This window comes from Falco rusticolus, chromosome Z (assembly GCF_015220075.1).
Source record: "Falco rusticolus isolate bFalRus1 chromosome Z, bFalRus1.pri, whole genome shotgun sequence".
NCBI lineage: Eukaryota > Metazoa > Chordata > Aves > Falconiformes > Falconidae > Falco > Falco rusticolus.
In genome coordinates, this window is record NC_051210.1 from 47,207,207 (window position 1) to 47,220,839 (window position 13,633).

Sequence of the window (13,633 nt, forward strand, 5' to 3'; positions counted from 1 at the left end):
TGGGTTACTGTGAATTTCTCATGGATTATTGATTTGGCCATATTTAGTTACATAATGCTGTGCTTTTGAGAAACGCATGTCAAGAACAAAACAGTAAAATTCTCCAGATAGCAGATACTTCTGAAAATTCATCAAAAAAAGGTTTTGATGGAATATATTGTCATGTTCTGAAGGTAGAAGTGTGTCTGTATGATGTGCTTTTTTCTGTGTATTCTACCTGCCTATGCATATATTAATGTAATTGGGGTGGGAGTGGGGGAGGAGTGTGGGGAGGCATGTATGTGTGAGAAATTGGGTTTTAAGGGCCAGCAATCTGTACATGAAACCAAAACAAAACCAGTAAAAATCAAGCAGGAGCACATAAAAAAGTTCAGAACCAGCATATCTTTAGTAATCCTCCATCCCATTCCCCACAACCATGCAGAGGGCCCTAATTTCTGACTCCCTGACCTGCTGGAATAATAAAATGGTGAATACACATGAAATAATCTTTCCATTTACCCTTTCTTTTGTCTGTCTTGTCAGGTGTTTTCAGAATGGAGGGGTAAGAAGTAAAGATACACAAAAGGAGATGACTAGATCATAGAATGTAGAAGAAATGTTTTGTAAACTAGTTCCAGCCCATGAAGCTGCAAAATACATCCCACTGACTTTGGGAGGCTCTGGTCAGACCCTGCTATCTGAGATAAGCAGGCAGAACAAGAATGGACCCCCAAATGGAAAGGGGGTCCTCATTTGGCAAGAGTTCATAATGTAACACCTGTAACACCTCGTAGAAGTTGTCTTTAAAACAACAGAAAACGTTGCCATTTTGCATCTTTTTATTAGTGCAGTAGCTAAGATCAACTAAAGGAAGTGAAAGAAGTTGAAATAGTTACACTTCCCAGCTGTTAGACTGATCTTGTCTGGAGAATGTGGATTTCATAACACATTTAACTTGGCACCCTGAGATTTTTTTTTCTCTGCTTGAAATGTTTTTTTAATGAAAAGTTGTATTTTAGAGACATAACCTTACGTGAACACTAGCCAGGGGAATTTGATATTTAACTCATTTTGCTGGAGAGAAGAGTCTCTCCAGATAGTACACTTTTATTAAACTCACAGAATTAAATTAATCAGTGTTTGAGAACTCAAGCCTGGATTGTGAACTGTAAGGTTTTTTTGTCTTACATTAATGTAAGTTCAGCTATGCTCAGTGCAAAAAGTCCTGTTGAAACCCCTCTGAGCATCTGGATTAAATGAATCTTGGAATTGCTAATTGTTTAAGGTTGACCCGGTAGATATCCGACAGCTGTCTCTATGTTTTTTGTGGTACACTTTTGCACTCTGTATAGAAAAAAAAAAAAAAACACAAACAAACTCCCCCATGGCCAAGCAATTAATGCATGCACAGAAAGCGGTGTTTATGCCTTATAACATTTATTTGTCATGCACACGGTGAGCCTACCCAAAACTGAGATAGGTACTGTGTAATGATTGGCAAGCAAATGAGGTATAAATGAGACTGCTAGCACAGTTGTAATTGAGAGGGATGCTCCATGCTTTGAGAGAATGTCATGTAAGAAAAGGTGACACAATTTAGCTGAATCAAAGACAAGTTTATTCTTTTGGTGAAACTTTCTGTCTGAACAGTAAAGTGTTTCCAGACAGTGAGTGCTGATAATTAATGCAGATCATACAGTTGTGTGAATGTTTTTATTCACTGGCACAAAATATGTAAATATAAATAGGGAAAAGCCCTATTACCCATATATTGGTAATTCTTAATTCCCATATATCAGCAATACAGGTTACTGATCATCTTCACTTTTCATATCGATGCCTATTTAAGAGTACTAGCACCACCAAATATGTTTTGATTCATTTGGACATTATATAACTGGTGTAGTAAGAAAAAGTCAAGGTGAGGTTACCTATTTTAAGACCTCATTTAAAATTATGAATATGCCTAGGTAACTTGCTCCACTAGCGATATACTTAAAATATCATTCTGAACTAATGCTTTAGTGCTTCATTAGAATTGACTTAGAAGAATCTTTTATTTTTGGCTATTTTTGTTTGCATATTGTGTTGTGCATTTAGCATTCATAATGGACTAGATGGGTTGGTCTAGATGACCTGAGGTCCCTTCCCACATCAGGTATTCTGTGATTCTGTGATTTTTAGTGTCTGTGAAACAAGGGTGCACTGGTTCACTGTATATAAAGCTACCCATACAACACCTAGTGCCAGCAGGCAACCCAAGAAGAAACAGCTTAGAGCACCCTAACAGATGAAAGGTGTCATATATTACAAAGGATTTTATTTTCAAGTAAGGTATTTCTTTTCCTTTTCCAACCCAGTATGGTGTTTTAGTGTTTCCTCTGAGTCCTCAACACTTCTTTCGTGGTACGGCTGGATAGCATTAGGTGCAGAGCAACAAACAGAAACTGTAAAAAATATTGTTTCTAAAGCTGTATTCATACCACTCATTTTCTGAATTTTTCTGATGTCTGATTCTGAACTCTGCTAAATCCTGTTTTCATTTCAGATTTTTCTCAGTGAGATAGTTTCTTTCAGTGTCTTTCTCTCATCAGATGTCTTTTCTTGGGGAAATAACTTTTTGTTAAGCAGGTGAGGGGGGGGAAAGAATTATTAGTCAAATCTTTTGTGCTGTTTCCAAACAGGGACGAAGAGGCTTAGGTTCAGTCTTCGTTTGGGCTTCTGGAAATGGTGGAAGAAGTCGCGATCACTGCTCCTGTGATGGCTACACCAATAGCATCTACACTATCTCCATAAGCAGCACAGCTGAAAGTGGGAAGAAGCCGTGGTATCTGGAAGAATGTGCATCCACACTAGCTACAACGTACAGCAGTGGGGAATCCTATGACAGGAAAATAGTACGGTTTTTAAATTTCTTTTTTATGTATATGTGTTTTTAATAGTGACTTTAAAGGGGGAGGAGAAAGTTGGCTCATTTATACTAATTAATGGACTGCTTTAGAAAAATAGCATATGTAGACAAGTTCATTTAGCCCCAGTGTGTTACTCAGTTGGAGTCACCATACTGCTCTTTGAAACCAGCATGGGTGTCTCTGAATGTTGCAGCCTAATGCAGTGCAGGTATATGCAGGTATACCCAATTCATAGCAGGCTTTTCCACTCACCTAGTTGCTGCCAGCTCTGAGTGATGCTTTCAAAGATCCTATTACCACAGCCACCAGAACAGATTTCGTTCATTACCAATATCTTGTAGCCCATCACAAGGCCTGGGAACATAGCTTCCTCAATAGTTTTCATGTATTACACACATTATATTAGCAGTTTTCTTATGTACCTCTCTATTTTCTCAGATTTATTTTGGTCCAGCATCATGCTCTTTTATATTCAGTGATGATCAGTTTTCACTCATATTGCTGCCTATTCTGGTTAGCTGATATATTGTAAGCAAGATCAAGCTCATTGCTCATTGTTCATCTTCTCTGTATTGTTCCCCATCTCATTCCTGAACAGCTAGTGTCAATTTTCCATTATGTTCTCATCTTTGCTGGAAACCAACAATTATTTTTTTTTAATTCTGTTTAATAATCTATTGATACTATTAGTATTTGTACATTGTACGTGCTTTTTCAAATTGAGTGCATTCAATATACTTTCCCAACACTTGATCACTATACTACTCCTTTTAACTTTTTAAACCCTTGTACTAGGATTAATCAGGTTTATTAATATTTTTCTCTTCCCTGTTTATTTATTCTAGTGTATAACTTATACAAATCTTAATTTATTCCTGATAAGAAAACTCAGGGACCTTGTTGGTTTTTTTTCCACCAGATATTTTCTTAAGCATCTGTCTAACATCTACCTTCTTTCTGGTCCTTAACACATACCTCTTTTAGTGTCAGTGAGGAGTTAAATATCCTTTGAGCAATGTTTTTTTAATACTGTCTGCCTTGTCTTTCAGGATTCTGGGATGCTGGCCATCCCTTCTTGGATTCTTCCTTATTTTCAGATGATCTAATTTTGTTTTAAACTTGTTCTGAGGTACTTCTTCGTTCCAGTAATTTTTCTGTTCTTAACTCGCTTCTCTTCACTGAAACCTTATCTCTCTTCCTGACATGTTTCTTGTTCTCCCTGATAAATAATAATAAAGAAAAGAAATTACTCCATCTCCTAGCAGTCCTAACTTATGTGATTAAATTCCCTCTACTGTCCTTTAAAAGACCTTCAGTAACTTCATGTTTAGGTGAGACTGATACAATATAAGGTGGGCAGAGGTGATTGCAGTTCCCTAGCCTGACCTCTTGCTTAGCCAAGTCTGCAGGACTTCCCTGAGTCCTTCAAATCCAGCAGTGAGGTCAATTCAACAATAATTTTTATAAATACAGTCGACCTTGCTTCCAAAGTTTCCAGTGATAGAGAATCCACTTAAATTTAGGGCAAATGGTTTTGATTACTCATTGCCATTGAAAAATTCTCATTTGCTATCTGAGCTCCTCTAGCTTCAATTTTTAGGCATTTGGTTGTGTCACAGGGTTTATTGCTAGTATGAAGAGCACTCTAGTTGTCTAATGTCTTTCTGTCTACCATGTAGCCTGATCAATTAATCCCATTTGATAAATGAAGGTAAGCTTCTAGCATCATTCTGTATAATACATGTTTTCTTATAAACCCTCTCCCATTTAATGAGCTTTGGGCATCCCAACTGGATGCACCAGTAAGGTAGTAGTAGTATCAGTGCCAAATGCACAGGAAAATGTGACTGTGAGTGCCAGCTCAGTTCCCCTTTCTGTATACATTAAGCCTTATTGACATTTGTTAGCTTCACTGTCATGTAATGTGTTCAACATTGTGTGATGCCCAAGCTGCTTTCAGAGCTGCTGCTTCTCTTTGGCAGAGTTGGTGGTCCAAGGACAGATAGGACGGTAGTTGTGGTCTCATTATTGCACTGCTTACCACTGGCTGTACCCGTTTAGTACTCGGTCCAGACCAGCCCTCACCATCGATTTCTCCAAAGTTTCTCCAAATGTAACATTCATCAGAAGGTGCTGATGTTTTCTTCCAGGTCTTTGATAAAAGCTTTAGATCATTATAAGGCCAAGAACAAAATTGTAGAAGGTCTCATTAGAAACAAGGCTCATTTCTTATACATGCTATAAGAAAATATATAGAATTTCTTTGCCTCTAATATATATCTGATTTCTTACACATGGTTACATTTTGAGACCCTGTAATTAGCGCAGTTTCAATCTACATTTTTAATCTCTTAGATTTGTGGGTTTTTTTAATGTGCAGTATCACATTATCTGTCTTGTAGAATCTTGACTGTACTACTTTCAGCCAACCTGGTGGCCAGAAAAAAATACTGCAGCACTTTGGCAAGCTCTCTTTTTTAGGAGCTTATATTATCCATCATTAAATATACTAGTAGTTAATTAATTTTTTAATAATTAGTTTAAATCCTGTATCAGCTGTTTTACACTACGTAAAAACTTGGCATATAGATGAAATTATTAGGACAATACTGCTTACTCTCAAAATATTGACACTGTGTGGGTTTTCTTTCGATCTTCTGGAAATTCTCCAATGTTCAAAGACTTGCTAAAATCAACAGTACGGTCTAACATGTTCCCTCTACAGCTCTTGTAAAAGTCTTTGGTGCTTCCAAATTTTCTGATTTAAACTTGCTGTTTAAAATAGCTATAAATAGGAAGATGATTTATCATCTTTGTATGCTCTGAAAACTTAATTTTATCTTTTTTTTCCAAAAAGGAACATTCAGTGAAATAGACATTTACTATACACTGCTATTAACTATTCTATTATTTCTAGACAATTAAAACAATATTGTTTTGGGAGTTATTTTGCTTCTGATATATTTGAAAATAAAACATCTTTGTACTTCTGGTCTTGTAGACTTCACCATTTGACCTATGTCTTTCCTTACCCCTCTACGCACATTCTGTGTTTTAATTTTTATTCATTGCTGTCCACTTTGTCTTTTATTCACTTATATTTGTTTATTTATTACTTTTGGCACCTGTCAATACTTGTTTTGTTGACCAGTATACCCTTGCTTATTTTTAAAAATCTAGTAAAATACCTGTATTTTTCTCAGTCCTTATTTGTAGTTTTCTACTTAGTGGATTTAATCTGATTTTATAATAGCTGTAGTTTTCTAATAGTTGTAGTTTTCTAAATGATTGTCTTCCATGCTTTTCAACTAGCACGGTCTTTCTGCTTTTACAGAATTACTATTTCAATAAAAGACCAGGCTTATTTCTGACATCAGTTGCCTATGACTTACTCTAATATCAAAAACACCTGGAGGTGATCTCACCTTTATTGGTAAAGACTTTATGAAAAACAAGAATAGATAACTCTTTTAGTTTACTAAAGTGTAATACTTATCACTTGTAGAGTTAATGCACTGTGCTAATACTTGCAGTTTTATATTTTATTGTAAGATTTTTGAAAGGCATAGTTTATGAATGAACGTGCATTATCCCATAATTAGGGAAAGAATGAAGAGAGTTTACTTAAACATTATTGAAAAGTTTTAAAGATATGTATTTTTAATGTGAAGTCTCCATTAGAGATCTCACACAGGCAATCAGAGGTAAGTAAAAATAACTTGTAATTGAAGTCAATCAATTCTGTAAGCACTGATTGCTTTTACTAACCAGATCCTCCATTCTTTTGGGAGCAATCCAGTTACATGTGCCAATTTTAGATTATTTCTACAGAGTGCGTCATTTTGCACAGTGAATGGTAAAAGCATAAGTATACTGAGGAGCCATAAGAATTAACCCAAGTTTTTGTTTACCAGAACTTAGTTTACCCTTGACTACTTGTGTGCAAAGCAACTTGGATGTTGTGTGTATACCGTAAGATTCACTGATCTCACATACTTGGATATCAGACCATAAATATTCCCCCTGAGAGCTTTTCCCTTTTTTTTGATATATTATCAATTAACTTCTGAAATACACAACCTATCTGGGGGTGTTTTACTACTTGTACTTGGCATTTAAAGCCAGGCAAGCCTTTTCCCCCTCCACGCACCTTCAGAGACAAAGCAGAACAGTGTACACTAGATGCAGTCAATAGTTTTCTGTTTGTGTCATGTGTAAACCAGTTATCCCCATAAGAGATAACAACTACATGCTTCTGTTATGCTACAGCCCAGTGAGAAATGACATGAAATTGTGAAGCCAGCTTTTCAGACAGTATTAAGCAGTCCTTTCAACATGCAAACACATGGAGACAGGGAAATTGCTCTCACCTGTGTGACTGTCTTGCTCATAGCCTGATTTTGAGAGCAAAAATGATAGTATTCTCTTCTCCAACTTGTCTGCTAGAACCAGTCCTCCTAAAGACCTGTCAAACTTCATTTACCTTGGAAAGAATTCTTGTTTGAAAAAAGAACTGAAGACAGAACTGAAAATTCTGAGGACAAAGTCTTTCAACTGTTATAAATCACTAAAACTAGAATACAGAAGATGGGTATTTGTTTTCGTTGTTGTCCCACACATACTTTTTGTTTAGACTGCTGCTATGTTTAAGTGAGAGATTGTCTTCATATCTTTCCCCAAAAAGCTTAGAGCTTGCAGTAAGTTTAAAGAGAAAAATAATAAAAGAATAGGAAGATTATTATTAAATTTAGACTCTCCAAATCCTATTATGCATATAAATTTATATGCAGTATACAAATCAGATATGAAGGGCTCAACTTCATGCAATAACATGAAAAGAGTAACAAAACTTAATCGAGGCATATAGTGATTTGGTTTGTTGGAGTCAAACTCCTGTATTCAAAATAGGAAACAAAAATGCTACTGCAGTAAATCAGGAAAAAGTGACCTGGCATGGGATTTACATTCAAAATCAAATGAACTCATTCTTATATTTTTTTCTTATTTTTCATGTAACTTTCATGTAACAAACTCCAATATTGTGTTGTTGTACATAAATACTAATCCATGGTTAAGGGACAGTGAACGGTTACAACTTTGCAGTTACTTCATACTTTTCCTTGCTTTCTTCAGTTTCTTCTTGCTGCTTCTTTCTGTTTTTCTATCCAATATGTGCAGAATGTATTACAAGGTAGATGAAAAACAGTAACCACATGTTAGGCACTCATTGTGTGGAATAAAAATTCTTATAAAAATGTTTTGGTTTCAATATGGACTAATAGAAGCACCCACAGTTTTATAACTACACAATAGATACTTTTTTCTCTTTTCATTACTGTGTGGTTTTGTGATTGCTTGCTACAAATATAGGATGTAACATAATTTTAGAAGGCTTTTGAGTCTGCAGGTTTTTTTCAGTATTGTACAATGATAGTTTAAGAATATAATTTCATCTAAAAACTCTGTTTTCCATACAGAGCTTTTTTTACTGACTTTGAACTAAAGTAAATGGAAGCAAATTCTGGCCTGAAATAATTTGAGCTAACAATTATAGTTAACCACACACTGTGTTACTTTCTTGCATGACTTCCTTGTTGTCAGGGAAGGTTCTTCAAGTGTGCTGAATTTATGCTATACCAAATTTATTGCAGTAACTGTTGGACCATTATGGACCAAGTTTCCGACCTTGGATATATTAACATGCCCAAAGCGTACAAACATTTCACAGATACAGCTGGATGTACACCTTTTACATAGACTCTTAGGGAAAAGAACTAGAATTACTTGTAGTAATTAAAGAGCAGCTGCACAGTGCTGGCATATGTATAAGCATAGAAACTCACACTGTGGAACAAAGGCAAATCAGCAGTAGGTAAAAAGTATTAATAAGTATGTACTTTATAGACGTTATCTCTCATAACACAGTGAGTGTAGAAGTGTTGGCTAGTAATACACAGTTGCCAAGGTATTTTTTCCTGCTATTCTTTTCTCTATTTTGAATACTATAGAATAATGCTGGAAGATAGCTTCCCCACTCCAGACCATGCAGCTAGGGTAGGTTAAGCAACACCTAGTATAATTATCTATATAGGCCTTTCATTTATCAAACATGTTGTGGAAATGCATCCCATTTCCTTTTAATTCCTTTTTCAAATCATTTCATAAAGCACTAAGGAATTTACATATGGAAGTCCCTCACATATAATTTATAAACCTATTATATTACTTAGCTTCTGAAAATAACTTCTCTAGGTACTGTTCCACCTGTTTCTTTGTTTCCTAAAAAATGCCAATTCATCTACTGAGTTTCTTTCTTATCTAAGGTATAGTTCTGCCTTGCTGACTAGCTTCTACTCTAAGCAGAACTTAAAAACAAGAACAACCAAAAAAACCCAAAACCAAAACAAAACAAAAAAACCACCACCCATCTCCTGCCAGTTCTTCAAACTTGCTCTTGAGAAACTCTTTCAGAGTATCAAGATACACACAACATAGTACCTTCAATTTGGGATAGATAGAGATACACAAAGGATGTGAGAAGGAACAGCAGGTTTTTGTTAAACGTTTGACGCTTTTAGGGACACAGGTTCATAGAAATCAACATATCCTGAAGAACTGTAACAGAAGATAAAAAAATGCTTCCATCAGTTCGAAAGCTCATGTCATTAAATATGAAATAGCAATAAATGCAGATGCTTGGGAGAAGAGTGAGCATATTCTTGCTAAGGGAAATCCTGGAAAGGACATTTTACCTTGGTCATTAACCTCCCAATAGGTAAACTATGGAAAGAGTGATAATGCAGCCTAATAATGAGTGTGCAGAAATGGCATCTCCTTAATTCTTTAGAGCAAGTTGCTTCCATAAAACTATTACAGCATGTCTAGAATTTTTTCTTGATGAATGTGTGGATGCCCTGAAAGCTGTTGGACTTCTGCATATAGCAGGTATTACAGTGCATTGTGGTGATCTGTATCATTTTTGTCTGCCTTTCATCAGGGTGTCTGTCCTAGGTTGCTAATTTCATGTTCAGGCCAGTACTAGAAACATTGTCTTCAGTGAAATCTAGTTGATTCAAAGGATTTAGATGCTAATAGAACTCGTGGCCCTAGAATATTGCATGGACTTCGCTTGGGCAGTCTGATCAGCATTTTCAGAGATCAGTAGTTTTTGCAAAGGCATTTGAAGCATATAACTGGTTTGTACTCAACATAAGATTCAAAAATTTCTCCTCCCCACCCTATTGATCAGAATGACAGCTAATATACGCTAATGTCAGCTTCATGGTGCTGTCATATACCACACCCCTTTATTGCAATTAATGATGTTGCCCTCATGTGGTTCAGGAATTTGGGGCACCATTTTTCTTCTTGAAACTAGCTCACCTGTTGGTGGTCCTATACGCTTTTTTTCTCAGGGTGGACACAACACTTCTCTGACAGTGAATCCACAGTGCAGAAAAACAAGCCTCAGATCTTGGAGGTAATTTACACCTAAACCTCTCAGGTCCTGTCAGTGACTTTACTTTGAAATCGCTCAAATGGGATTTCCACTTAAAAGGCTTTCCCTACACATTTTCTGCTGTAATATTTGCTGAGTAAAAGAGAAAGATAAGGGTCCTTAGTTCAAACAGCTGCTACAACATCCGCTTAGAACTTGAGACAACATTGCCAGATAAAGAGGCATCACGGTTTATTGTGGTTGGTATCTGTAGCTGCAGTACAGTAAAAACACTCTGGAAGCATGTTCTTCCCGAGGAGGAGAAACACAGCACCATGCAGTGTGCTTTTCACTGTATTGAGGGAGGCTGTCTCTTAAAGAAAAGCTGCTACAAGGGCACTTCTCACTACCTGAGCTCCTGTAGGCTTTGCTGCCCTTTGGTCCTCTGAGGAAAGTGCCTGCTGCAGCATTTTTTGCAAGGGACAAGCTACCAGACTACAAAAGAGACAAGTATGTGTTAGTCCCTTATTCTGCCTCTCTTTTTCCTGGCCTCCTTCCACTCCTCACCACAGCACTGACCAGTGTTTTTTTTCCAAATGGCATACCTGAAGCTTGTATGTCTCTATTTGGGTACATGTCATCATGTAGTCTTTGGACATATTAATCCCACCTGCAAAATCACTAGTTGCATTTGCACATATGAGTAATATAGTATTAGCTGTTCCTGCTGCAGTTCCATCTCAATATTGGCAAGGGCATTTATGGAGATTGCATGCATAAAGATTTTTCCAACATTAATATTTCATTGTCTAAATTAATACACAGACATAAGGAGAGAACGCATACAGAAATTATATGAACATTTTAGTTATGGGGTTCAATTTTTAGCTGATGACAGATAAAAGAAAATATTTAAGAAGGTGTGCATTTATGGAGGATATTAAATAATAGGGGGGAAAAAGGTTCTTTCTAGACTTCATTATGCAAGAGATCTGGCCTTTGGGAAATTCATTAATTTAAGGGTATGACATTATAATTTATTAAATCCGTCTCTTTCAACTTCTAGAAGCTTCTACTTTGTTTTACTTGCTCACTGCTTGCTTTCAACAACCATTTCCTGCATGCTGTTAGCTCCTTCTCTATTAGAAGTGTCTTGTGTTAGCTTGCGTACACTTACATGTCATGACAACTGTCAGCAGCCATGTACAAATTATGTAATTTGTATACTGGCTAATGCAAATGTGTGAAACCTAAACCTCCTACATGCAATTACTTGTATTCTGGCCAGATGGGATGCGGCTGTTTTTCAGATATTTTGCTTATCTTCCAGTTTCAAAGCTAGACAGGCATTTTTACATGCCTGTGCTTTTTCATGATTTTTGATCCTCTGATCCTGTCTTTCTCCCATCTTTGTACATATCTGTGTTGCAAATGAAGTATAATACCAGTGATTTAGAGAAAATGGAGGCACAATAATTTTGTATACTTCAGTAAGAAGCTGTGTAATCAACTTCTCTGCCCCTCAGGCAGATATTTTCTGTCTCATAGAGACAGAATCTCAGGGATCAGCTGAAATGCTGAGAATAAGATTTGGTGTCACAGGTCATTCACTCTGCCACCTTCAAGGAGGTTTCTGTGCTGTAGACTGCTGTCTGCTAGCAATTTTTCTCAAGTCCATGTGGGTTTTGCTTGACCTTCCATGATGTAGTAGTGACTTTCTTCCTCTACTGCCTTGCTCTTGCTGGCAACCACTTCTTCAGGAAGAAGAGTGTAGGTTAGAAGCGCTTTAGATTAACATTGCCTGAAAGAAGCAGAATTTAGAATAAACACATATTTGTATGTGATTTACTGTCTTACAGAAAGAATTGGCCTAAAATTCATTATGAGATAGGATCATCCTAGCACCAAGTAGAAGACAGTGTCTCTAGTTGGTATTGCACACTACAGTTATATGTCCATTAGATTACATGTAAAATATGTGGCAGCATATAATTAAGCAATACATAACAATTTAAAGCTGCAAATAACTAATCGGCTGGTGATGTCTGGGCCATACTTGTGATTACATCAGGATTTTCCAATGAATTGTTGCTTAATTTCATGTGAATTATTGCATAAGGCATGAAGGAAGGATTAAACATGGTACTTAGCATGACCCCAACTGTTTTCTGTTCTGTCACATACTTCCAGTGTGACTTCAGGCAACCTAATTAACCCCTTTATACCTCTTTTATAGTCTTTAAAATGGGCATAACCAGTCTGTATAGAGGGAGCACTGTAAGATTTAGTAAAGCACTGTTTGTAAAGCACTTTGAGATTCTTGGGTGGAAAGTGCTCTATAAATGCAAATAGAAGGGCAGAGTTCTAACTGTGCAGTTTTAAAACCCTCTGCATGTTTTTCTAATTTACGAGGCTTTTTGTTGGTCATGCCATGCAATAAACAGAGGCTAGCATGTTTTCAGTGCAGTACAGAGAACACTTCTCCAAGTTCACAAGTGACTTCAAGCTCAGAACATCTATCATCATGTATTCAGACACCTCTTTTTTTCCTCTCCTTGCAATGAAAGAAGGAAATATCCTCCACATACATGCAACTCATTCAAGCAAATGAAACCTGTTCTGATTTCTGAAGCTGTGTTCTAAATTTCACACATTGAATTTCTTCCAGATCACCACAGACCTGAGGCAGCGTTGCACAGACAGCCATACTGGAACCTCAGCCTCTGCACCTATGGCTGCAGGCATCATTGCACTGGCACTGGAAGCAAAGTAAGATCTGAGTTATACTCTGGGGGAAAAAAAAATTAAAATAAACATAATGAAAGATCTTTCTCAGTCATCCAGCACCTTTATCCAGGGATCTCAAAGTGCTTTGGAAACTTGTAGTAGTTCACAGTCTTCCCAGGCAGGAAAGATCTGTGTGCTTATTTCACATGCAAGAAAGCTGACACTGTGGAAATGACAACAGAGTACTTAGTGTTGAAATAACTTGAAATGGTATTGAACATAGGTAGCTTCCACTAAATGATGTGTGGCATCCTCACAATGTCTTACAGTACCCTCACAGTGCTGCCCAGATCTGCTATACTCTGCAGGCTACTGTAGGTCACCTCTTGCATTCATCAGGCTTTTCTTAGCGGTACCCATTCTTGAATGCTGAAGAAAGTTTTAGAATGGTGTTAGGTTACCATGAACAGAAATTAATGTAGTATGAAAAGTGAATGTTTTCAACTTCTGCATGCTGACACAAACCTGTTTTATCTAATGGGTTAAGTTCCTCAGCTGTAAAAACCAAGGATAG

The 13,633-nt window shown here is 36.8% G+C and overlaps 1 protein-coding gene across 2 annotated transcripts in view; it reads left to right on the plus strand.

The window, feature by feature from the left end:
* Positions 1–13,633, plus strand: part of PCSK5 (proprotein convertase subtilisin/kexin type 5) — a 247,605-nt gene that overhangs the window by 116,295 nt on the left and 117,677 nt on the right. For both annotated transcript variants that reach the window (XM_037374062.1, XM_037374061.1), the window contains exons 8-9: positions 2,667–2,879; positions 13,001–13,101. In XM_037374062.1, coding sequence (XP_037229959.1) covers positions 2,667–2,879; positions 13,001–13,101 — 314 coding nt within the window. The remainder of the gene's footprint in view (positions 1–2,666; positions 2,880–13,000; positions 13,102–13,633) is intronic.